This window comes from Sprattus sprattus (genome assembly GCF_963457725.1).
Source record: "Sprattus sprattus genome assembly, chromosome: 4".
Lineage (NCBI taxonomy): Eukaryota > Metazoa > Chordata > Actinopteri > Clupeiformes > Clupeidae > Sprattus > Sprattus sprattus.
This window is the reverse complement of record NC_137923.1, coordinates 4,380,065-4,407,759: the sequence shown is the minus strand read 5'-3', so window position 1 is coordinate 4,407,759 and position 27,695 is coordinate 4,380,065. Positions and strand designations below refer to the sequence as shown.

The following is a 27,695-nucleotide window of genomic DNA, read 5'->3' as shown; positions in this document are numbered from 1 at the left end:
TTGTTGTGGTCAGAATGGTGTTATTTTTTTTGTTTGTTTGGTAACATCAAATTCTATTGTTTCCTACAGAGAATTCTATTTTATTTGATAATCTCCAATAGTACCATTTTGTGTTACTCTTAACCGAATCTGAACACAAGATTATGTTTGTTTGAAAGTAGACGCATAGGATATTTTTCTCTCCATAAATAAACATGTAAACAGAAGGTCAGCCACTGTCCTAAAAAGCTAAGTGGTATATATGGCTTCTGTCTCCAGGGCTCACTCTGCTATTGTTATGGAACAAATAATCCCATAAATTATTTTATTGAGACGCAAACTTGCATTAGCATTACAATGAGTCACATTCATCTGCGTAACCTTTCGCAGCCTCCATCTCATTCACTTCCCCGTCAGTCAAGCACTCGCACCCGGCCCGGTGAGCGACGGCATCGGCAAAATAAGCCGGCATCAAAGGCGTCGTTTTAGCAGGGCGGCGCGAGCGGACGGAGCCTCACATTTGCAATGCCAAAATGGAGCCCATCGAGAGACCTGCCTTTCCTTTAATGTTTCCAGCTGCACCCTGAGAGAGTTGGGGCGTGTTCACACCCCTCTCCCTCTCTTGAGGAAAAGAGGGACTACCTGTCACATCGGGGGTGGGGTGAGGTGGGGGTGGGGTACAGATGGCACGCCAGATGTGTGGCGAAGCCATGTGACGAGTGCCCTGCTAGTGGGAGGCAGGGGTGGGGGGTGTTGCCATTTGAGCTCCCTGTGAGTGTGTGGAGGTGTGATAAACAGACCAGCGCACATACCACCACGTATGTGTCCACGAAATCAGAGTGAGTTCATGGAAATGTGTGCTGTTTGTGGGTATGAGTTGGTTTATGTGTGTGTCTGTGTGTGTGTCCGTTTCTGTGTGTGTGTGTGTGTGTGTGCGTCTACACGCGCGCACATGTGACAGCCGCTTTCAGCGTCTCGTGGCATCTCCCCGCCGCCACACCACCCTGCTGCTCCACAGCTGGCCACCCCACCCTTCCCAGCTGCCACTGGGGCTCCCCCTGGCCTCGCTGCTTGGCGGAGGCTGGCTATCGGGCTCTCCCCCGCCAATCCAGCTTGGCAGCGGCTGCACTCAGCTGCGCACCCGCAGACGGGCTAGGGGTCGGACAAAGTCACTCCTCCTGCGACAGTGGCGAGGACGGTAGGGAGCACAGAGAGGAGGAAATAAGCCCTGCCTATTTCTGTTTCTTCCTTCCTGTGCGCTATCTCTCTCTCATCTGATGCAAAAAAAGAATCTACATGTCTGGCAGGCACAAAGAGCTGCTGTTTCAGTGCACTGATCTTGAGCTGTTTTGGAATGAGCCTTTGGTATGATGGCATTTATGAGAAAGTACAGACAGTGCGACAAAGAACCCTCTCACAATCTGAAACCTTTTTTAGAAATGCACCGAGGCAGTCATTTGTTTTGCATACTTAACTACTTGACAGTGACCTGGTGAGGATGGGGCCTACTTCGCAGTAGCAGTGCAGGCGTTTGGCTAATTTTAACTGCTTATCCAGGGCAGAGCTATCCATAAAGGGTCATGTCATTGTCATATTGTCTACTCTTGGCATTGTGGGTACAGCGCTGTGACAGTCTCATTTCGGGCTGTGATTATCTCGTTCAATATTTTGACAATTATAATTCAGGGCGCCTTTCAGAGCAAGACTCTATCCACAGTGGGGGAAAATGACATTGTGATCATAGCTGGGAGGCAAGATATGGTCGCTCAACTCTCTCTCTCCCTTCCTCTCCTTCTCTCTCTCTATCTATCTCCCTTGCACTCTTACCCATTCCCTCCCCACCCCACCCCACCCCGCTCCCCGTGACAGAAAGTCTATGGGGAGGAATAAGAGGTGGTTATGGGGGGAAATGCAGCAGCCTCCACAGTTTAATTGGAGATGTGTCACACTAAATAAATGGTGCAAAAACAAGCAGCGACCGGAGGCTTGAGGGAAGGGCCCAGGGGAGCCTGGCTGCTTTATTGGGCAGGAGCTGCAGTGCTCCGGGGCCTTGCAGGGGTGTGCTCAGTGAAGGTACCCTCTACCCAGCAAACCCTCCCAATCTCCACACCACCCTCAACCGCCACCGGACTCACACCCCAGCACCTCAGCAGAGAGAGGGGGCAAAATAACAGTGCAGTAACTCGCCGTTATTTTGAGGTTACCTGCCGACTGCAATCGTGCTTTTGCCATCACAATGTTAATGTACATATGGCGGGAAGAGGCTTCGCTGTTTCAGATGAAACACAAAGACATGAGTGGAAATTATTCTTCATTACCATGCAATCAGCAGGCAATCACTTTTCATCAGTGGTGCCCTTAACTAAGGTGGTGATAGCAATGGTTTATTAGAGCACGGTGAGCCATGAGAGGAGGGAAGGAATATCGATTCCCCCTCACTCATGCCAATGAAAGATAACATTTTATTCCTTATTTGAAATGGATCCGTGAGCCAACAAGCTGAAAAATCCATAAACATGCATAATCTCCCTTTAACATTCTCTCGCATGTGCCCCGAAACCATCTGCGCCCATTTCTGTTTCGGTCAAAATAGCCCTGCCTCACCTGCCCTTGCAATCCATATCTCACCCCACCAAGTCCTAAAGAAATGTATCTACCTATGTGCCACCAATATCGATATTAGGTGTTGGCTATGCTTTTGTTTTTTGAGCATAGTTAGGGAGCAATTGCCGGTGGATGTTGTGATGTACCCTGCAGTAATCTGTAATCGGATCTGAGAACCAAAAGCGAGTTTGAACCAGAGGCATTGGACCTCTTTTATTCCACTGTCACATGCTGTTACTCAGCTCAGTGCTCTAAAGATGGCAGTGACATCTGAGAACGAAGCTTTCTTTAAAATGAAATGACTCAATAGACCTCACTAGAGACTACTCAAGATGAATAAAATACAAAAACTGCGCTCTGTTCGTAAAAGTTGAAAGACTGTTGCAGATATAGTTTCTTGAAAACTAGTTTAAGCAGCAATGTGATGTTATGTCTTGAGCTTAACTCTGCCATTTATTAATGTAACTGTAATATAAATGTAGGCCTACTGTATGGTTCTCACACCATTATAGGCCTACATTACATTATGTTGTGAAATAACCATTTATAAGTACTTTTTGCAAATCAGAGTCATTGGAAAGTTGATATACTTCACTCTATCATCCAAAACCAAGTATTTGATTGTGCTCACGTTTCATTTCTCCATGAATGAATACCACAGAATGTCTGGATTACAATGATAAACATTTCTGTCTATGATATTTTAAGAGACGATAATAGCCTATAAAGACAGTGCCAGGCCAAATGCTATCATTCTTTTCAATCAAATTCCATTGGATTTCTATAGTACTTTAACAGCTTAAACAGCGTTTGTCCCAAAAACACTTACATACATACATACAGTACATACAATTTAGAAAAGACTTTGTGGGTATCAACACATTGTCAGATAGTCTTTTTTGCTCAGGAAGGTTCCTAACTGAGTGAAAGTATGTGGCAGCAATGATGAGATCTGGTTGCTTTTTCTAAATGCTTATCAAAGGTGGTTCAAAGCGTCCTTTTCTTCTCTCCTTTAGCATAGGATACTCATAGAAAGGGTACACTCACTGGACGAAAGGAAATGAGATAATACCGTACCACAATTTATTATGGCAGCACCTCGATAACATCTGCCATCAATAACAAGACCACCTTGATAACATCCGCCATCGCAGAATTACATAGCCGAGTGGAAGTGCATTCAAGGGGTTCTCTTAGCACCTCAGTTCTCTTTTTCATTCTTAATCTTTCCTCGACTCAATGACGTTCTGCATTGAGTTAAAGGAAAAGTGGGTAGGAAAAGACATAGAACATTTTTGTCAACTATCTGACCGCAGCCCAAGTTTGGATGCAGTGTCACATGACAGGGGGCATCGCTTGTCCTATAATAAAATAAATCAAATGTGAATGATATGGCAATTTCATTTGGTCTTACTTTAGCAATTATGGGTTAAATCGTATTGATGCATCCACAACTTATTTTTCATCCAGAGGGGCGCCTCAGCCAAAGAGCTCAAATGGGTTGTTGCTCGGCAACTTCTGCCCGGCCTTGTGCATGTCCTTGTGTTAAAGTAGCCCATCCACAATGAATGATTGCTAACTATCACCATACCAACCATGATGTCATTGAAAACATTAAACTAATGAAAAGTTTCACAGTGCATCTACTGAATTTGACCTTGTGTTCATTTCTATACAGTATGCATGGTGTGAGCCATGGTGTTGATATGCGGGTGGACAATCTAACCAATCAAGTGTTCTTTGTAGAAAAGTTTGAGTTTCTTGTTTTGCTTTTTCTCTAGCTCTATGAAGTATTTAGAAGTGCTTCAGAGCCAAAAAAAAAGAGTAAATTGATATCTGGGGCCCCCACTGGTTGTCTAATTGCTGTAATACGCTTTCTCTTCATGTAATCTGTAAACATTCCTGTTTTTGATGGTTTTGGCACCTGCTGCCTGCTGGGACCTCCACTCCAGCTGCGGACCCCCAAAGCTGCCCAGGGGGACTCAAATGGATCGTTCCCCAGAAGGTGCACGCAATCCGGCATGGGCCCAATCGATGCGGGCCCTGGCCTCACTGGGACATTGGCTATATTAAAAGCCCCCCACCTGCTGGCTCTTGCCACGCCGGCGTTTTAGGGAAATAATGCCATCGATCCGCCAGGGCTTCCGGCCGGGCATTAACCTGGGCCACAAATGAGAAAAAGTCCCCTCCAGATGGATCAGCTAGTCACGTCCCCATCCACCCCCCTTCTAACACAGAGCCCAGACTAAACGTGCCTGGTCCAGGAGCTGTAGGGCTGGGGAAGGGATAGGCAAGCTACTGCCCATGATCAGACAGGGCCGACGTGATGCACCCCGCCTGAAAAGCACAAGGGCTACTGGTGCTACCTTCTTCCATTAAGGACCAAGGGTAGAGGGACCGGGTCGATGCCGTCAGGTGGGGTCTGGGGCCTCGCCTATCCTTGGCACAGTGTGGCTTCGGGTCCTGTGATTGGGGTGTGGTGGTGGGGGTGGGGTGACGCTGGTTTCAGCAGTCCTCTGTCAATGAAGGGCATGGGGAGGAGAGGGGAGCCACAGCCACACAGCTGGGCCTTGCTCTCTCCCTCTGAGTCCTGTGCTTGTAATTCCTCTCTCTCTTAGGGAGGCATGCAGTGTTCAATTTCCAGATTTGCCAAACTGGTGTGTTTTGTGTCGCATCGAAAGTGGAGAAGTGAGGATGAAATAACAAAAGCCACTACATACACACAAAACAAACGCTTACATTTCTTCTTGGGTCTTCTACTAAATATTGTGTTTGCTAACTCTACTTTTCAGCATACAAATTCCATCCATCCGAATTTGTTCTGGAAAAGGAAAGATGAAATTACATTTAGTATGCACTGAAAATATATGCACACTGCAGGATATGTAGGTGGGTAAAACAAATAAGTTCTTATATTTGTCTTAAGATCAGATTTTATATGACCATGCAGTGCTGTAAGCCACATCAGCATCAAACAGCAGAGACAAAGAAATGAGAGGATTACTATCTGATGCATTATGGGAAACAAATTATGAGTCCAAAAGAGGAATCATCAAGGGAGCGTCTAATGTCAATAAGGGCCGATGGATGTGTTTCAGTCCTGTGTGCACTGCTCCAGAGGTGGCGTGATAACTTCGAGGCCTTCCAGTTGCATAGGTGACTTAGACTTCTGAAATCTGACAGAAATTTAACTAATGTTCAGGAGACGGAGCATAAATTGGAAATGGCCTGAAAGACTATGCCCATGTTGGACTATGCCCATGTTGAATGGGTAAGAAGACATGCTCTGTGACTGAAAAAAAAAAGATTGGTTCTGTCTCATCATTAGTCAACACAACAATGAAACCTTTTAAAGTTATTTTCACTTAATTCTTATCTCTGTGAAATTTTAATTTTGCTTCGTGCATTAAACATTTCAGTGGCTCAATCACATGTACAGTGTGTTCGCCCATTATGAAAGTGATGAAATATAATACCTCCGCTTTGTTTTTAAAACCGCTACTTATTGTTTGCTCACTGGGATGAACATAAGGGGATCTAGAGAACTGCTGAACCATGACCTCAACATGTATCTACATGTGCTGCATAAGACATTTTTTCTTTTAATGCAGATATCACTCATTTTAATGAGTGTATCTACTGTCATAAGATTGCTGATACTTTAACAGCAATATACATTGTGCCATATTGTAAAATCCATGTAAACTTTTGGTTCTAAATATGCAAATGGCTATATTAAATTGTTATATTAAACTCCTCAAGATATAACAAAACTTGTTAAATCACTGTTATATTGAAATAATATCATGTAATGAGACAACTACCCAAGCAAATTGTGTCAACCCAGTGATGGTCCACACACAGACATAGACTCACAGACACACACACACACACACACACACACACACACGTCCTATCAGTCAACGCGATGGCTCAAACGTCTGTGCTGGCTGTGGTGGTGGTGTCTCTCCGGTGCGGAGGGAGGTGACGCTGGGAAGTGGCGGGCTGCTCTCTGTCCCAGTTCTCCATGTCCTTGAGAGTTCTGCCTTCGGGCCGGGGCTGGTGATGGGGGTCCTGCGGTGCGCAATGTGTGCTACGAGCTGGAGCTCCCACTGTTCCCCCCCACCTGCCCCTGCGCGGCTCTGGAGGAACGCCAAACTCCGAGGGGCTGGTCGCCACCATGCGGGGCTCGGGGGTGGGGTGGGGTGGGGTGGGGGTGGTGGGGGAGGGGTGTGGAGGCGTGCCACAGCACTGCTGCTGCGCCACAGCTAATCTACTGAACTGCAGCATTCTCCCCCCCCCCCCAAAAAAGAGCCACATCTCGCCACCTGCCTTCTCCAAGAGATAATCAGAGTTGGTTGATAACCACAGTATTTTTAAATGCCACATGCGTTTACATGTTGACATTTTTGTGATATGCACTAGTATCAGTGAATCCTTGCATATCCACCACATATTGGTCTATGTAGACGCAATTGACGATTACCAATCTTTGCATTGCTGTGCTTTTAACAATGAAAAACCAATATCAACAAGTACTCACTCGTTTGTAGTCCTACATATTAGACATGCATTTATATTTAATTCATAGTGTGTCATTAGTGTATTTGTTATAATTAATATGGATACTGGCCAAGAGCAACGTTGAAGATCCATTTTAGAAATATTTCGTCCTTGAATGGTGTGGTGGGGGAATTCAACTCCCTTTTTTCCTCTTCCCCCAATCCCTGCATGGGGAATAGGTGGATTGGTAGGATGAGAGGCTATTCCCTAAATAGCCCATGGCAAAAGGTAGCCTGATTAGCATTCCGGCTGCTCTTTGGCAGCAGTCCTCCAGGCCACGAATGCTATCACTTAGGTGCTATTTGTATTTGTAGTTGATAGTGTGCGCTGTTATAATTGGAATGAGCTCGGGAACCTCGTTTGCTTTTGATCCGCTGCCAGCCACTCCGAGTGCTACTGGGCCACAGCCCTCACCTGTCCCTGAGGATCATGGGAAATCGCGGCGCTTATGTTCTAAAAAGTGCCTGACAGCATCTCACTCAAGGTCGAATGATACAACGGTTGAGTGAGGGGAGTGGGAGACCAAAAAAAGATGCAGAGTAAAGTTGAACTGTTTTTTTTTAAACACCATCAGGGACTGAGGGAGTAATAGATACTTTTATGTCCCATAGGTGAGACTAAAAAGACAGGGAGAAAACAATGCCTGTCTAAAATTAACTCGAGATGAATTTGAATTTCATTAGGTGGAGGTTTTTGGAGTTCATTCCACACAGCATAACAGTATATGCTTAGTGCTTTAACAGAATTAAACCTGTGTGTTATAAACACGTACTGACACTGACTGATATATACCTTGATGACCAAAGGCAAGTGCATTCCACTACTACTGAAACAATAACATCAAAAGCTTTCAGTGTATTTCATGCCTCTCCTTCAACTTCTCTCAAAATAAGCATGCCATCAGACAAGCATGTGCCAGATCCTTAAAGTGGATGATTGCTGTCACAGTGACATATAGTATACGCATAATCCCTCACTGAGATCACGAGCAAGAACTGCTCCTCTCACTATCGCCACGTGTTCAATGAAACCTTCTGAGTGCAAAAGTCCCAATGCTACAGTTCATGGAGCTAAATGGGCTAAACTCCAGAGTGCTAAAGAAGTGTGAGAGGAGTGGTGGTAGTGAGCACTCTAACAATGTCTGATTTTGTTCCATCCCCCCAGTAGACATCTTCCACTCGCGCAGAAGTGCAAAGCGATGGAAATGAGGGACACACTCTAATGATATCTGGCTGGCGGTGTGCGTGCGCTTACTCTTCATCAAGAGCTCTGGGTTTCTGCTTGCTCAGCACCTTGTCCAGGGAGGAGTTCGCTCTCAGGGGAATCGGCCAAGTTTGACGTTCACTTTCTGCCAAATGCCAGCGGGCCAGGAAAGGAGAGAGAGAGAGAGAGAGAGAGAGAGAGAGAGAAAGAGAATACTGGATCTCCTAAACTCTTTGGCTCAATATTTAAGTAAGCTCTCCAGGGTAACTTATTTTTTTTCATTGATTTGAAAATGTGAAAAGAATCTGCTTTCATTCTGAATAGCTTTTGAACGCCGTGGAAATAATATAATACATCTGTTAGTGGATAAATCACTGAACAAATCCAAACAGAACAAATCAAGACACACTAATTAAACAAGACACTATACAGTATAACTCACCAAATAGGCCACAGGCATAATAGCTACCTGTCCTGTACAACATTTACCCGCCAATAGCCAGCATGAAAAGCTGGGGTGTCAAAATATAAAATGCATCTGTAAAATGATCACACTCTCACTCTGCCAACCCGACACCATTAAAGACTGGCTAAGTTAGCATCACAGGCATTAATGACAGGGAGTTGTTGTTAATCTAGCATCCCACACTGCAACCCTCCCAGGACTGCAGCTCATGCCCAGTCGAGGATACCCATGATGAGCTTGTTCCACCAGGGCCTCACCAACACCTGCCAAAATATTGGCAATTAGAAGCTAATTAGCTGCTAATGTTTTCTGAGTCAAAGCAAAGTGCTCTTTTTTTGCCGAAGTGCACGTTTTTTTAATGTTGTGTGTTGTTATTGTTTTCCTCAGGTGCTTGTACCCAAAGAACATTGACTAAGTGCCCTAGTTCATCATATGCAAATGATTTATTAATTACCCCAACATTATGCCCATATTTACAAGACATCAAAGGCCTTCCGCCTTCAAAAGGTCCCCCTTCGGAACAAGACCCAAGTTATAAGATTGTGCGTGTGCGCATTCCAGGATTCTCTCAGACAATAGAGGTATCAAGAGAAGCATTTCACAAAATGTAATCATTTGTTAGGGTGAATGGAGGGAAATAAGTGGCTGTAAAATATCTCTTCGTCATTACTCTAGGTATGATTTATAACACATCAGCATTACACATTCATTGTTTATTCTCTCGCATTCATGTGTAAGGTACGGTGTCTTTTGTATGTATTTATGCAGTATAATAATGATACATACTTTGATTGTATTTATAATGCACAAAGGTGTACATATATCCCACAAGGGGTAATTTTGGATGGTTTTATTCCTGATATTTTTTGCAGCTAATACATGTGATCATACTAATTCATACAAATAATGTTCATGGCATCCTTCGTAGCAAATGTGACTTCTCAAACTTGAAGTTATTTTGTTAAAGTTGTATTTTAATAACATGACACATCAGCAGCAGCACTATCCAGCTTCCCTCTAATCCTCCGGTGATTGTGTTATGAGTTGAATGTGTGTTGGGGGATTCTGTTGTTTTGGACAACCATTAATGCACATGATGAGCAAACATTGACTTTATCAGGATGAGAGATTTGCACAGACCTCCAGCTGTAGCTCAGATGGATGCTCTGTTTAATCAGCCTTGTCTGGGAGAGTTAGGCATGAATTAGGTGGCGAGTGACAGCTTCAGTCGCTGCCATGTGTGGAGTGTCTGCATGAAGAATTTATTAAAACTGTTTCAAAATATAGTCTCTCGGGAAAGGCACAGAGGGACATTCTCTCCGCTTTTGGGTTTGTATTCTGCCCATGATTTTGGCCTTATTGATGCGTCCATAGTAAAAACTATATTATAGTTTAAACACTGAAACACAAGGCTTACTGTGGCTAAATATGATTTTTTTTCTTGTATGAATTGTTGGATTCTAGTGTTTACGGTATATAATATTGAAGAGGAGTCGTGGGAAAAATAAATAGTGCCTCTGCATGTGGAAGCATATAAGGCTTAATGTAAACCAGTATTATTAGTAAGCTTAGTGGCGCTGAAATGCCCCTACAACTGATTCATGCTTTCCAGTGATTTCATGACTGTAGGCGAAAGCCACCAGATGGGGCTCACACCTCCAACAGTGACAGAATGGAATTGAGCTACAGCCTCATCTACGGTGAAATTAGCCCATTAATGGATAGAGGAGTGTTTGTGAGGCAGGGTGAATGGAGAGCATGCAATCAACCGCATGGTACATAACCAAATCTTTTAAGGAATGGACAGAGATAGAAAAGCATTCCTCGGTGAAAACATGCCAGAATATGCTGTGCTCACATGGCCTTATCAAAGCAATGCCAGAGCGTCTGTCTGTGATGCATCACTCTACTCACAGTAACACAGAGCATCCCTGCCTTCCGAGTGAGTGGTTTTCCCCACATGTGACCCCGAGATGGCCAGGGTAATTACCATGGTGCCATTAGGATGATGATGGAAGCCACTCCCCATTTGCACGGCCTATTAATATGGGGCAATGATGCTCGGATTAACTATGCAAGCACTGCTGGTTGTGGGTTAAGCTCATGATGAAGGCAGAGGTGGACATAGGAGCAATCGCTCATGATTGTCTCTTTAGATCTGTAAATGACTCATGAACAAAAGAACATTAGCAAAAGAACAAAGTCAATCACCCCGATTCCTGGGCTTGTTACTTTTAAAAGGTTATTGATGAGGATGAAAAAAACATCTTTTTTTATTCGTCAAAACTGGATATATTCTCGTATTAGAATTTAACGGCTGCAGATGGAGTCTTCTTTTGCTCCAAATGGACAAATGTGATTGAATGCTTTGTCTGTTTTTTATGGTTCTGTCTGAGTCCACTTCTTTCTACCTCTCCGTGCAACCTCTCTTATCCATCCTCATTAGATTTGTAATGTAAGGATCTTAAACAGAACAGTAAAAGAGAGAGATAAGAAATGAAACTCTTACAGCCCTGTAAAACCCTGTGTAGTCGGACTCTTTATTCAGCTGCAGTTAACACTGAGCAAAGGAGGCTTTCTAATGAGCAGATTCATTTGCATGTGATCCCACTCTTTTGATTTTATAAAACTAGTCCACACTCAGATGTGACCATGGAGTGACGCTAGAAATACATACCAGCAGTATATTGCATTTGTGCATTGGTGTATATTTTAAGAGCACCCTTGAGCACGACACAAAGCGTAAAAAGAACTTTGAATATGAAAAAGAAAGTTATATGAAATTCTACATATATTTTCAGCCTTTGTACACTGGGCCTCTTACCTTGATTGAGATAATTGATAGTCAGCTGATCCTGACTAATCAACTGAAAATGCTATCAAATCTACCTTGATTGCATTTAATTGAATAGCTTACCTCCTGAGGTGATTTGCTAGTTTAGCACCACTGCAAAAACAGAAAAATACGACTTTCTTATAATAGAATTTTGAGCATTATTCCAGCCTAATCTATGCACTGACATTTGACAAAGGACAAACAGATTCCCGTATGAATATTTGCGCAGAATCTTCATTAACACATCCCACACTTATTCACACAGTCAGAATACATGTCTCTCATTACAATATGATATTCCGTCTTTTGCACGTCTCGTTGCGGTTTGCTCAGGGTGGCTGGTGTGTGCCCCAGCCGTACATCTGAGAGCTCATAAAAGCAGACAGCACACCTCTGATGCAGCCCCTGGCCCAGATAGGCCACTGGAGGGGGAGCCGTTGTTTCTCCATGCCTAACGGTGTGCAGCGCCATGTGCAGCAGCCATGTAGATGCGCTGATAAATACACCGGGCCACTGCTCCCAGCCTCGCTCCGCTCCGCTCCCCCCTTCCCTTCCCTTCCCTTCACGCCCTGGCGCCTGCTTCCGTGTCTGTGCTGCATCGGCGGAGGGGAGATGGTGGGGAAGGGTTGAGGGGGCTGTGGGGCTTTGGTAGGGGTGGCGGGCTGCTGGCCTTGGCCTTTCCCCCTGAGAGGAGGCCTAGCCGTCAGCCGTCTAATTCAGTCCAACCCCTCCGACCCCCACCACCAGCGACACCGCAACAGCCACCCCCACTCACTGGCACTGTATGCAAAGACCCGCAGAGCTCGAGCTGCCACAAGGGCTCAGCACCCTCATATATACACACTCATGGCTGCTGTGTGGGCACAGACTGGGTGTGGAGGTTGTATGGCGTTTTGGTCAAGTGTAAATGTACGTTTTACTGTGGACAGGCCCAAGCGGTGGAACGGCCTCCCTCTAGATCAGGGGTCTCAAACTCCCGGCCCGCAGGCCAGACACGGCCTGCCAATCGATTTCATGCGGCTAGCCACTTGATATCAAGTTTTATTATACGGCTCCTCAGAATGGTGCAAAACTTTCCGTTGATTTGAATGGGCCACCCCAATGTTGACTGCTGCCATTGGCAACGAGTTTTTGTGCTTCTAATTCACATCTTTCATAAAATTCCGTCCAGTCATTTAGCGCAACGGAAACTTAATTCTTAAGTCAGCAAGGAATGGGTTGCTTCGCAACACCTGAAACTTTAAAGTTCTATTTGTGTGAAGAACTATTTTTTCTTAGCAGAAGTCAGGAAATGTCAACAAAATCATTAAAAAGAGGCATTTTGGAGGAATGTCTCCCATCATTTAGACAAGTAAACGAACAAAAAGTGGGATAATGTATAGTCCGCCGGTCATTATCGAAAAATAAATCTAGCTGTGCGTCAAAGGCAAAAGTTTCAGTGCGAATTCTGTGGCTCTGGATGAGAGCACTGACGTAAATGATAGTGCTCAGCTTGCAGCCCGCGGTGTTAACAACCTGTTTGAAGTGACAGACGAGTTGATTTATGGAATGCAATTATACGCTTAAAATATGTTTATCATAAATACATTATTCAGATTTTTGCTGAAACTTTTTTCTGCTTTGTTTTGTTTGTTTGCAGCCGTGTTACCAACTATACAAAAGTGGTGCAGTACATTATTTGCTTTGAAATGTGCATGTATGAAAAATATAGATGTAGTCGATGAAGACATTATCCCCCTATTACTGCTGTACTGTATATGTCAGTCATGGGCTATCAATTAGACAAAGGGACCCAAAAATGCAACTTTAACCTTTATCCAAAGAGCATTGCCCAGGAATTAAACAACAATACAATGCAATAACAACAACAATAACCATTGTACCACTACCACTGATCACAGATGGAAAATGTGCCACACTCAAAAGTGGTATCTAAGGTATTGTGATAGGAAAGCCAACAGATCAAAAAATCTGGCACCTTACTGACCAGACTGGATGCTCATCGGCCCCCGGGTAATTTTAGTTTGAGACCCTGCTCTAGATCTATGATCAGCCCCCACCAACGATTCGAGCCCTTTGGTTTTCATTGGCCTATTAGCTGTGCTTCACATTGTGTCTTTTTTGTCTCGTTTTTAATAGGCCCAGTCTGAAACCCCTTAACTGTTGTGATGATTCGCACCAATTCCCCAAGGTGACAGGTTCAAGCACTCACTTTTGCTCTCTAGCTGATGTGGTTATTGTAGTTATGCAGGGCTCATTCACAAACAGATTATAACATGTACATACTGGATAGAAATGATACATGACAGATCGCTACTTTGGTGAGGTTGAGTCATTACAAACCATACCATAACAAATATATATCCCTGCAAGGGGGGTGAAAACTTGATCACGATACACACAGCTAACAGAACTCAGAATCCTAAAAATATATTAAACGCTCACACGGTCAGTACGAGTCGCCTTGGCCCAGTTAAGTCCGGCAATTGTATCCCAAGGCAAAAACTTGAAAAGAAAATTAGATAAATAGTTGCTCTTCTTAATGTTGTGAGAAAGCATAGGTGCTGGTTGTCATCTCTCCAAATACTTTTGTCCTCCATACATTGATTCAGATGTTCGCTTCTTGTCACTTGTCATTTATAGATAAACCCTTCAAACAACAGAGGTCTGCATATTATTTATGGCAACTGGTGAACTGAGTGAATTGAAAATCTTTTTTTATCACATGTATATAACAAATACATTCTTAAAAAATAAATCAGTCGTTTCAAACCTTTTTTTGGCTTCTAACGTCTCACGTCGACAAGCAGTGTGTATAGTCAGGGTCACATTTCAGAGGTGTATGAGTTGTTAACATCTCCACCACGTCAGTATGCCAATCCTTTCAAAGAAACACCACCGAATAAAAAGTCTGTCTTTGGTGTTGGCTGTGTAGCCATGGAAACGAGCTCAGTGTGGAGAGAATAGGCGGAAACATACCTGATGTTGCAGTGCAGAGTGCAGATCAAACATGAATCACGGAGCAGGTTCTCCAATTACATCAAATCCAACAAGTGAGAACTGGAGCCTTTTACCTGAGTAATCTTCTTGCTGCCTCTAGTTAACAAGGGCTTAATTAGACTGTTATGTGTAACGTAGGAGGCAGGAACTGTAAATACATGTAGGAACAGTCGTTGACAACATGTGATACTGGATCTCTGGTTATTTATGCAACATAGTCGTTACAAAACCAATACGATCAATGAAATGAGATGTAGTGTTTGATTCAGCCCAAAACTGGAACATTATGAAATCAGTAGCTGTATTTGCAGACACCCTCCAAGTTGACATTGCGATGCAACAGCATTTCAGATGCAGAGGTACTAAGAGAAGATGTTGCATTTTGGATGACTAACAGCTATTCATACATATGTTATGCACAGGTCTTCTGCAGGGGTACTGTTCCAATACACCTCGCTCTAATAGCTCCCAGGGAGCTCATATGATATACAGTGCACCCAAGGTGAAAATACATGGTCACAGGTTGTAACCAGCCAGCCTTGGTGTGTAGGTGCAGTGTGTGTGTGTGTGTGTGTGTGTGTGTGTGTTTATCTGTCTTTGTGCATGTTTGTGAGTGTGCCTGTGTACCTTATTGGCATAACCTATTGTAGTCCTTTGGAGGTGTTTGATGTGTTTGAAGCTGCATGGCGTGCACACGAACATGACAGTAAACATGGCACTGGTTCTCCCTCAGTGGAGAGCTACCTCTTGTCATACCCCAGGTTCTGTTTGAGCGTGTGTGTGTGTGTGTGTGTGTGTGTGTGTGTGTGTGTGTCTGTGTGTGTGTGTGTGTGTGTGTGTGTGTGTGTGTGACAGGGGAAGAAACCCAACGTACTGGGGCATGCTGTCTCGCGGGACTCTCCTCGCTACGCCACGGTGACTGCATGTTGCTTAACGGAGGTGCGAGCGGCAGACTCCACACAAGCAGCCAGGGAAAGCAGGAAAGACAAAGGAACACAAAGCACGTACAATTCCTGCAGTGTGGGGCAACACCTTTGCCTGCGCCGTGAACCAAACTGCAGCCCTGCCCACCCGCCTTCTTTGCAAATCTCATGAAAGCCTCTGTGTTCATATTTTTTTCCCCTTGCTTTTTTCCCCCCCTCTCATTTAATTCTTCGAATATCACTAGTGAGTGTTGCCTGCATATTTCCTCTGGGAAATTAAGAGACAGATTATGGATCTCGGGAGACATCAACTAGAGATGAGATCTGGGGGAGAAAAAAGAGAGAGCGGTGAAGGTGGGCTAGAGGTGTGAGGATACGGTATCTGAGGTGCTCTCAGACGCATCACAAACAGCGGGGAAACAAACACGTCTGAACAACGACTAAAGTCAATGAGGCCCCGATAATATGTCCATTTAGAAAGATCTATGGTCTGGTGTAGTAAGAAACTGTCTGAGCGTCTCCACTCAGGGGATTTCTGAATGCATATTAATAATGTCCCGTGCTCAAAACCTCTCTCAAGAATATATATGAACATGGTGAAATACAACTTTATCATCTGAAACACCACTTAAAGCACACCAACTTTTTGATGTAATTACGGGGAGCTGCGAGGATGGGTGCCACAGAATGTCACTTTTGAGTAATTTCTCTGTACGTAATCACCAGGCAGACTCGGAGAGCAAACCTGAAAGGTAACTTAACAAGAAATCTAAGGGAAAGGGGGAAAAAAAAGTAAAGAAAAAAGAAAATGCCTTCAGAGAGAGAGAGAAAAAAGATCGACAAAGAGAGGGACAGAAATAGAGAAAGAAACAGAGACAGAGAGCAAGAGACGGAGAGGAGGTGGGAGATTCGAGATGTCATTTGGTGAGGAGTTCCTTTTTACAGGCGGGAAGGAAGGGAGAGAACTAGGTCACTGTCCAGAGCACCAGAGCCTTTGGTCCCTGGGCCACGCATGTCAGGCCTGTGACAGGAGAGATGGGAGCGGGGAGCGGGGAGCAGGGAGCGACCCTCTCCTCCTGACTCCTCTGAAGAATACCCCCACAGTCAGGGCTTGTCAAGAGAGTTGCACTACTTTTTAGAAGGAGGTCATGTGACTTGGGACCAACTCCTCTTCCACTTCCTTTGAACTGTGTTCCTCTGGATATACAGTAGTGAATGCATTGTTTCCTCTCTGAATGGAGATCATAGGAGGTGGAGAGCAATGAGTACTGGTGCTGTGACAGGTTATGAAAAAACAACAAAAGAGACCCTTTTTTTTTCCAAATCAAACTTCACCAGCATACACAGGCTTCAGTGTTTCTCGGTGAAAAATAAATGGTGATTTAGATTAGTCTTACATGCGGTATAAAAAGAAGCATCGCAAACGTGTATTTTGCTTCACAAGTTGCATATGTAGCTTTGAAGGAGGAAATAGTTTTATCATGACACAGCAGGATAAAAATCCAGTCTTGATACATTTTTAATGATGTGTCAGAAAATGCATAGAAATTGGAATTCAAAAAGTCCTCACATCAAACACATGGATATAAACAAGCAAAAAAAATCCACGTTTTAATATTCTAAAGACGTTTAAAGGCCCCATTTTAAGCAGCCATATTATTATGCAGCAACTTTTGCTTTGACAGGAATTAGATAAATGAATGCTTACATTTAACTTCTGTAACAAAAACGTAGGTACTCTTTTTTGCTGAACTTCTCAAATAAAAGTAACAGCTTATATTTTAACATCCATGTGGGCTATGGACTGAAATCAGTTCAAGCATTTAACTGTGAAGTATTTCTATCTTAAAAGCAAGTGAGTGAGAGAGAAGGAGCGAGTGACTGGGTAAGTAAGCGAAGTCGGACAGTCGTAACAATTTGTAAACAGGATACAGAATGACTTGCTTATTAGCCTCCGAATTGAATTATCTTTTCGCTCTGTCTGACCTCTCTGTGCAGTATTTCTGTAAGACAGTCACTTGCCTGCACGCAAGTTGAAGCACTTTGTTCACATATCACAGACACACTACAAAGTGCAATGAGATTCATACATCTGAGAGTCTGTGCAGAGCAGGAACAAAGGCCAGACATCACCCAAAACAATAGGAGCACATGAAAAAGCACCCAGAAAAGAAAACCAGGAGAAGAAAACATCCTTGATCAAAGTGCAGTGTACACTGTACATGATGTGTAATTGCCCAACATGTAAGTGAATAGTAAGAGTGATACACAAAGTGATACACATACACAAACCTGTGTTGGAAAAAAAAAACAAGTACAGCTTCGGGATCAGGGAATGTGGGCTAGATTCTGCTTTGACTGCAAACTCACTGACAGACTTAGTGGAAAATGTAGTTAGTCTAATAAGGTAGTTATCAAATGAGATGCCTGATGTCACATGTATAATTATGCCCTATGTATGGTAGTCTCTGGGGCATGACTCTATGTAAGAGGTGTGAGTTGTAAATTGGCTGCTAATACCTGATTTGTATTGGCCATATGTTCATGGGAGCTCTTGGATGTTTGCATCCCCACTGTGAAATTTGTGATGAACTTGCTTCTATGTGCAGGTGCACAATCGACTGATGGCTGGTAGTGATGCAGCTTTGGCCAGTGTCTTAGGAGAACATTACAAATGCGCTGTGAGGATGCAGGCGTTGCCGAACCTCATACAGCACTGGGCAGACACAGGAGGTTAATCCTCATGGGATTTTGTAAACCAAACAGAAATGAGGAAAACCATTCTTGAAGACAAACCCTCAGGGTTTAATCACAACATGCCTTAGCTGCTATACTTCTAAGTCAATATTACTGGTCAGCCTGCAGCTATTGTTCCTGCATGTCACAGTAAATCAGTGAATATGTAGCTCAGCTCGTGGACCGTGTTACAATCAGTGGAGCACAGGACAATTTATAGAACTACAATGGAGTATTTTGCTGGCGAATTATTGTTATGATCATTATTATCATAAGATCAGTGGAGCCTATGTTGCTAGTTTCACACCGTAGGTTCAGCTAAGCTATTCCATTAGTCTCATAAATGTGCAGTGAAACAGACCAGTGCTCAGGGCTAGAGTCTAGGAGAATCAATTACATCCTAACACGACTCTCGTGGCTCTGAAACGTAACTAATTGACTTAAACTCCTTTAATCATAACTCCATGCCACGTACCATACCACAATGGTCAAAAAACTCATAATCTCTTGAGTAAGGCGACTACACAACTTTCATCATCATCATCATCTTCTAATGTAGAATGTTTCCTAATCATAACGCATTTTGTATCACAATGGCAATAGTAAAATAGAGTACAGCTATACAAAGCAAATCACTGTAGACACCAGAGAACAGTGTAAAGTCGGTAAAGTATGTATGTAGCCTTACTTTCTTTTGTATAGCTTCTTGCAGTGATGTACTATAGTTACTGCGCGAAGGTACAGGCTTCCTGTAATGCTTATGCGATTATGCTATGTTACCTTGGCAATTAAAGGCTTGTTAGAGACATAAAACCTTGAAATTCAAGCTGTTAGTGAGTCCCTTGTGATTCAATCCAGGGGCAAATCCATAAACCAAACTAGGTTCCAGTGGGAACGCTTTCCTCTACTCTCCCCTCGGATGTGTAATTACCTCGGCTTGTTTGGGAAAAAAAGGGAAAAAATGAACACCCCCTCTTGTTTGCTGATAGTGCCTGAAGTGTTTATTGAAATTAATTAAGGTTATCAACACACTGATTTGGGCAGCAACTTGAATTATGCTTGTGGAGGGATCTGACATTACATTACTGTAACTGATGTTTTTTTTAATACAGATTCACTAATTATAGATATATGCATGTCTAAGATGGCAATAACTCAAGTTATGGCTAAGGCTTGTTATTCTGTTCTGTAGATAATGTTTACTACTTTGGGTTTTTGTTAGCTTACCCACAGACTAACATCATTTTTCTACATGCACAGTCAAACATACCTCAGTGCTATTGCTTTGTTTTTGCAAGTTGAAGTTTCAGGCCTTAGAAGGTTTATAAAATAAATATGCACTTCTGATGGGTAATCACAACATATAAAAAAGGAAAATAAAGAATGACAGGTGCCATGGCCACAGGAATTATAGTATAAATTGAGTACAAACATAGTCTTATAATGTCATGTTTACGGCTGTTTTTTAACGTGCATGTTGCATTATCTCAAATGTATATGAAGAACAATTGCAAATGGAGACTGAATGACACAACATTACTGCATATGTGCTTAATTGGGGCCACATTACATCCTAACCCATTCATCATCCATTCCCTTATGTCACAGACCATCGCTATCTTAGTTTAAACTTAAACAAACTAGGGCAAACTATCTATTTCCACACCCTGAAAAACATTTTCCCATCACAAACTGTATGTAAATCTAAACTCAATGTGAAGTACAAATACAAATACAAATACAAATATATACAGTATATATATATATCTATGTCTGGTAAAGTTAAAATAGCCTAAAGGAGGTGAGATTATATGAAAGGTACTGTATGTAAGGTACTGTATGTACTCTCACGACATGACACTATTGCAATTACCCCAAAGCCTGAAATCTCACCCCACTGTCCAGTGCACTTTTTCTGTATGAGATGGGTTTGTAGCTCCGGCCTGTACCTCTCTTTCTCTCTCTCTCTCTATCTCTCTTTCTGACATCTCCCCCTAAGTGGTGTGGATCTGTATGGCCACTGTCAGTTGGCTACAGTGATGTGGAAAAGCTGGTGTGGTGTGGTGTGGCGTGGTGTGGTTGAGGGAGGCTGTAATGCACTAATCAGCCCCTTGCCAGGACTCCAGGTGCTCCACCAGAGGACAGGTGAGTCTTAACAGGGAGAGGGCCTCCGCTACCTACCTCTGCCGAGACAGAGACTCCCTAATCCCCAGGACCATCCAACACAACCCCCTGGTCCTAGGACCCTGGTGCAGTGCGGCCCCTCTCTGCTGTGGCGGAGATGGGGGGGTGGGGGGGTGGAGGGGGTGTCGGAGGACTGGACGTGGACCAGCTGCACATGGCACAGGGTCCCTGCTGAATGCACGAGCCCCGGGCCCCCTGTGCATTAACCTTTTCCTTTAATTAACACAGTTGCAGCGCTCCCCGCGCCACTGCAGTCCAGAGAGAGGGAGCGAGGGGGACAGAGGGAGAGGAGAAGTGAGGGATGGAGAGAGGGAGGGAGAGGAGAAGTGAGGGATGGAGAGAGGGAGGGAGAGGAGAAGTGAGGGATGGAGAGAGGGAGGGAGAGGGGCTCAAGCTGTTGTCAGGGAGGTGGGGTTGTGGGAGGAAGGGATGAATAATGTGCGCAGGGCCAGAGAGCGGGGCTTCTCTCACTCCAACAGAGCACACACACACACACACACACACACACACACACACACTTACAGACACACACACACCCTAACACACACACTTACACACACACACACACACACACACACACACACACACACACTTCACACACACACACACACTTACAGACACACACTTACAGACACCCTTACAGACACACACACGCACACACACACACACACACACACACACACACACTAACAGACACTTACAGACAAACAAACACACACACACACACACTTACGGACATACACACACACACACACACGTTTACAGACACACACACACACTTACAGACACACACGTACAGACACAGATACAGATATACACACACACACACACACACACACTTACAGACACACTTACAGACACACACACGCACACACACACACACACACACACACACACACACACACTTACGGACATACACACACGTTTATAGACACACACACACACTTACAGACACACACGTACAGACACAGATACAGATACACACACACACACACACACACACACACACTTACAGACACCCTTACAGACAGACACACACACGCCCACAGACGTACACACACACACACACACACTTGCAAACACAGTTACAGATAGACACACACACACACACTTACAGACACAAACACACACTTACAAACACAGTTACAGATACACACACACACACACAAAATTACAGACACAGTCACAGATACACACACACTTACCTACACCGTTACAGATAAACACACACTTACGGACACAGTTACAAATAGACACACACACACACTTACAGACACACACGAACACACACACACACACACACACACACACACACACACTTACAGACACACACAAACACAGACAGACCTAGAGACACACACACACCACACACACACACACACACACACACACACTTACAGACACAGTCACAGATACACACACACTTACAGACACCGTTACAGATAGACAGACATACAAGCACATTCTGAGACATTAACACACACAAGCACATTCTGAGAGACATACCTGCAAACACAAATATACATCTACTCATCCAAGAAAAGAGGCTCAAAATGTCTTGAAGAGATGTTTTCACTCCATCTGGGCAGCACAACTTGAAAATCTCAGCATGACCATCAAACAAGAGGTTATTGAAACAACAACTAAAACCACACATCTTGGCTAGTAAGAAGCTAAATAATTACCTCCAAAGACACATTTAGAATCTGCCAAAGCAAACTGATGTTGTCCTGAATCCAAAACACAGCAAATTGTGCTGCTCAGCAGTCTAATAATTGCCAGGCTGTCAGAGGCCAGACTTATAAACCACCCTTTAGGTGAGCTGAAACTATCATCCAGAATGTTGTGTACGATAAGGGCCCTGACACCCAGTGATATGGCTGATGGAGACAGGGTGGCATGTGGCCTGATTAAACCACGACTGGCGCTCCTAATGACGCAGAGCTCAGGAGAGTTAGACATTGTGGAAATGAATCTCTCTCCGTCAGATTAAAGCCTCTCTGAGACGCCTCTCGGCCCTCATTTGAAGTCGGGGGGAGACAAGTCCATCTCCTAAGAAGATAGCGTGGACCGGATTGTGATTTTGTGAGCGAGGGGCATGGGGATTTATTTTTTGTGTGTTTTTTTTTGCAGTTGCTATCATAAAGCTGTATCTGCACAGACCCGTATATGAGAAATGCAATTTTGGCGAATACTAATGAAGATTTAGTGGATACTAAGCATCTATACTGCTGGATTATTCGCCAAACCATTTTAGCTGGTAATTACTAAAAGCTCAACCATTAGCGATTGTGATCGTTCAGTATCAGGAGAATGAAGACTTCTGCTGATTAAAGGGCTAATGGCTTTTTTCTCCAGCATATTTCATCATCTCACACAGTTTTAAGTTCAAAGACCTTAATTTGGCTGTTGATTACTCTATCCCGTCTGAAGGTTACAGAGGTGCGCGGCGTGTATAGACTGTGTACCTGACCGTTTGGGGTGGGGGAGGCTAGAGCACGCGTACTCGCTCGAGCAGCCCATGTGCTGCGGTGTGACGGAGTAAGGGGTGAGAGGGAGAGTTGCCAGGACCTTCTCTTCATGGAGACCCAGAGCAAGGGCAATGTCTCCCCAGCCCCATAGATCAGCCAGCCCTGAATGTCAAGCCGCACAGCAGCCGCCGCGGTGCCAGGAGTCCCCTCTCGCTCCTGCGCTGGCCCGTGATCGGGCTATCTGGTGACACCGCCACGCTAATGACCCGGTGTGGGAGTAGCTCGGCGGGACGCCTTGGCCGGGGAAAGATGGAAGGTGTGGATATCCAACTGGAAGGTCACGCTTGATGAGGGGCGCTCCGGATCGCCTCGCTGCCACATTTCACCGTGCCTTCCAACCGCCACGCTAACAATGACTGTCACAGAGCCACGGACAGAGTGGGTTTGAAGGGTACAGCACCAAGAAACCAGTGTCCACATTAGGTGTTTTTAAAACACAGATATTGACATTAGGTGTTTTTTAGTGACCGATGAAAACGTTGATAGTTGCATGCCCATCGTCACTGGGCTGGCTGACAGACTGTTGAAAACTTGCATTTGTATATTTTGTGCATAAACATACATTCTGGCATTTTTTTAAAATACATATGTTTACATGCATTGTTTGCTTTGTGAAGAAAAAAGAAAGATTTTCTATAGAGAAACACAAGATGACTAATGCACTGTGACTCTGATTGTTTTTCTTATTGAGATCTTTTTTTCTTTCTATTACTTGTGATATATGAGCCTCCCAGCTCTTGATTAGAACACATACATTTGTTCTTCCACTGCACAGTTTTTGTTTCTTACTGTGTCTTGTTTTCGGCTGTTTTTTCCCTTGCATCACAAGTTCGGCTCAGGGGTGCAGAGAGCCACCTCCCAGGAGGATGCCTCGCCAGTGATGGGGGCACCGAGTCAACCCTTTCCTGCCTGGTGTGGGTGGCACTGGAGCGGGGAGACGTGGCGGATCTCTCCCCTGGAGGTCTGGACGAAGGGCCCAGCGCTGCTGTGGGACTCCCCCCAGGAGTGGTCTTCCTCTCAGGGTCATGCTTCTGTGCCGGCTCGGTAATTATTGGCATAGAGGGGGTGAAAAAAAAGAGAGCCGAGCAAAACTGTTCAGCAATCCCGCAGATGAACGTAGAGCCCCTTCTCATGGGAGATATATTCACATCTCAAAGTTCTAGTAGATGAGTTTTAATGAGGCAAATCAAGAGAGAAAGATAGAGTGTGTCTGTGTCTGTGTGTGTGTGTGTGTGTGTGTGTGTGTGCATGTGTGACTGTGTGTGTGAAAGAGAAACGAGAGAGAGACCATTATGTGTATGTTTCAAGCCCCAACAAGTGTGTGTGTGTGTAGTCATTTTTTTGCATGTGTGGGGGCATGCCAAGGTCTTATTCGAGCAACTCACTAATGGGCCTTCAGCTATCATTATTCCGCTCAGAAACAAGTTTATTTTGGATGGGATCTTTTTTCAGAGTTTCTTAACAAAAGTTGAGATCACGGGCAGGCTACGAACTCTGACTCCCACACTGCGGAAGGCTGAATCTCAAATGTGGGGGCACTGGAGTTAAGGGCGAGGAGTGGGTGGGGTGGCGGTGAGGGGGGGGTGGTTAGACTCTAGAACTTGAGGAGCCCGGAATCACAGGGTATGTGGGGACAGAGAGAAGGTCAGATTCCACCAGGGATCATCTCATCCCACTGGGAGACGGAGTGTATTCTCATATGCTGCGACACACTCTCTGTGGGATACATCCAGAATTTTCCAAGGCCCTTTTTTTTTCACTGTTTAATTCTGCTGACCACAAGCATGACCACTGCTATGGGAATGACACAGAGCCTTTACTTGGCCCACAAAAACTTGTTCCACCCATCTCTTTTGTTCAAATGTGAAACTACCTCAAATCAACTTGTCTGAATCTGAAATAGTGCATTTTTACACAGATGTGAAGATCATTGTCGTTATGTTTGTTTTGTGCTTTAAAGTTGAATTAAGCAGCTGCCTTAACTGAATAGCTTCAAACTTCTTTCACATTGTCTTTTTAAATAAAAAAAGGAAAGTGTCTCACATCCACCTGCTTGGTTCGTCTCAAATTTTGAAGAAAAGCAGCCGTGTAGAAAGGGAACAGTTCTTGACCAAAACCTAGAGACTGAGGGACTGTGGATTTCCGTTTGAAAACATAACGGCTGTTGAGATGTGCTGCTCCATGCATGTCTCAACAGAAGCATCTTCTCTTTATTAACGTAGACCTCACTCTGAAACCCTTCTCTTCATTTAAATGTCTCCCCTAGGCTAATATGTCACTTCTTTGCATTCCCTTCTTTGATGTCATTCTATATTGTCCTCACCAGCCAATAGAGACAGACGGTAAAAAAAAAAAAGAAATAGCCTGATTTTGATTACTTGTATCAATTTGTACATGGAGCACAAACACAAAATGCATGATTCTGAACAACAGAGCCCCCCCCCCCCCCCCCCCTCCCCTTGAGAGTTGCGGGCCTGGTAGCAGTGTGCATGCTGCACCCAACGGTCTCCGGCAGTGGCGTGTGTTTTTGACAGCCTCCGCTGCACAGGCAGAGCATGACGCCACAGAGCTGAGCACCGCGAGCAGAGGCAAGCCTCTGTCTCTCTCTCTCTCTCTCTTCCAGTGACTTTGTTACTAATGAAAGTAACGAAACAGGCTGGGAGAGCCTGGGGAGAGCACTTTGTTTGTGTTTATGTTTGCGTGCGGATGTAACAGGGCGAACAGGGAGTGGATTATGGAGGGGGTGGAGGTGGGGGGGGGGTGCTGGGGAGAAGGGGTGCTGAAAATTTGGTGGAAACAACTTGACAGAGCACTGGGACCTGGGGTGCAGTTAAGATTGAAGTGTAAGACAACAGAGGGGCACTTCTGAGTGAAGGAAGGCACCTACAAATAGCTGTTTACATACGACAGCATATTCAGGAAAGGCTTTGAATGTGCCAATGAGGCACATCATATCAATCCTTCTTCTCTCTCTTTTATATAAAAAAAAACATTCAAGCTTCAGCCTTGTTGTTTGGCAGCAAGTGAGTGGGGAGATGTTTATCTTTAAAGAAGAAAGAGGCTGTCAAAATGTTGATACATCCTGAAAAAAAAAAAGTGAAATTAGAAGTAATAAAGTACAAATGTTAGTGACAACTATGTAGGTCAAAATTGAGCAGTTTTGCAGCTCAGACTCTGTATTGCGTCAGACAAGGTACTCATACCTAAGGCCATAGAGAACGTCACATTTGAATCTGGAGACAAAACAAACACACCAAAAATCAGGCTTCATCTGACAAACATTTCATGGATAAAGAGTTAACAGTAGAACCCAAATCTAATGTACAGTATATTTGAGGTTATGGACAATACATAAAGATGGACAATGTGTAAAGATGGTGCTCTGATGAAAACTAAGAGAAGAGTTTGATCTTTGTTTAACATAGATTCCAATTCAGCTAAAGGTCTGTCAAGGCACCATGTCCCTAACAATATGTTGTTCACAACAAAAGCTGGCAGAGATTAACCCTGTCTATCTTAATACATCTTGAAGACATTTTTTTTGTGGCCTAGTCATGCTATTTATTTTAGTGTGTGTGTGTGAGAGTGTGAGTGGCTGAGGTCACGAAGCATAGATAGATTACTGAAACTGTTTTCATCTATTATTACCCCAGTGATGAGAAAATACTCTTTTCTGATTGGCTGGCAGGTGTCCCGATATTTCTGGGACACCTATGAAGACCTGGTGAAAAAGCTTAATCACCGTTCTGTATCAATGTTCTGAAAACTTTGAATTTTAACTATATCAACCACAGTAAATGGTGGTTAACTGAAAAGCTGTCCCTGGACAGAGGCTGTAACAGTAAGTGTGTAGTCAGTCAAGTTAATGAATGAACAAAATAAACGTATTCTCACATTTCGCCAAGTAGTGAAAACGCGATGAATTCCGTGGTTGAATAAAATGTTATCTTGGAAACTTGTAAGCTAGCACGCATAGAATTAAGCAATAAGCCCCAAGAGGCCGTGGTTTGCGCTGATTTTAGAACAGGTAAGGGGAGTTATTAGGCACGACGCGAAGCTGAGTGCCTAAAACCCCCTTACCTATTCTAAAATCAGCGCAAACCGCGGACTCGCAGGGCTTATTGCTTTTCTAAAACTTTTACTTCAAATATTTGATATGGTTTCATGAATAAAGACAATTAAATTTAAGAAACAGACTAGTTTAATAAAAAAACGTCATTCTTCCGCCACTAAAAAATATAGTTCCTACATAAATCGTTGCCACGCAACAGCCAGATGAATCACTTGACGCTACCGACAAAAAAGGTGTGCTTATTTAACCACGGACTTGCGGGGCTTATTGCTTTAACTTTGTAACGTCTTTTTTTCATTTAAATATTCCATGCGCAGTAATATGGAATGACAACTTGTTAGGTTATGGTGGATTTTACAACGGCTTTTAGCCAATCACAATCAAGGATTTGAACAATCAGTTTTAGAATCAGATATAACAAGCAAGCCGAAGGATTCGGTCTAAGCAACAATGGAACCGAGTGTAACCTAGCCGAGGGTATCCCCTTTTATAGGACCAGGCGGAATAAACTTCGCTTCAGAGTTCTTTGCCTCCGCTTCATCCAATACACACCGCTGTTATCCCTTACATAACCTTACTGCATCATGCATTCAGATGC

The 27,695-nt window shown here is 44.0% G+C and overlaps 1 protein-coding gene across 1 annotated transcript in view; it reads left to right on the top strand.

Moving 5' to 3' along the window:
* Window positions 1-16,488: 16,488 nt before the first annotated feature.
* Window positions 16,489-27,695, top strand: part of znf521 (zinc finger protein 521) — a gene marked incomplete at its 5' end in the record, with an annotated part of 114,472 nt that continues 103,265 nt past the window's right edge. The window contains 4 exons of the mRNA XM_080837626.1: window positions 16,489-16,677; window positions 20,338-20,455; window positions 23,117-23,281; window positions 23,855-24,047. Of these exons, the coding sequence (XP_080693752.1) occupies window positions 16,489-16,677; window positions 20,338-20,455; window positions 23,117-23,281; window positions 23,855-24,047 (665 nt within the window). The remainder of the gene's footprint in view (window positions 16,678-20,337; window positions 20,456-23,116; window positions 23,282-23,854; window positions 24,048-27,695) is intronic.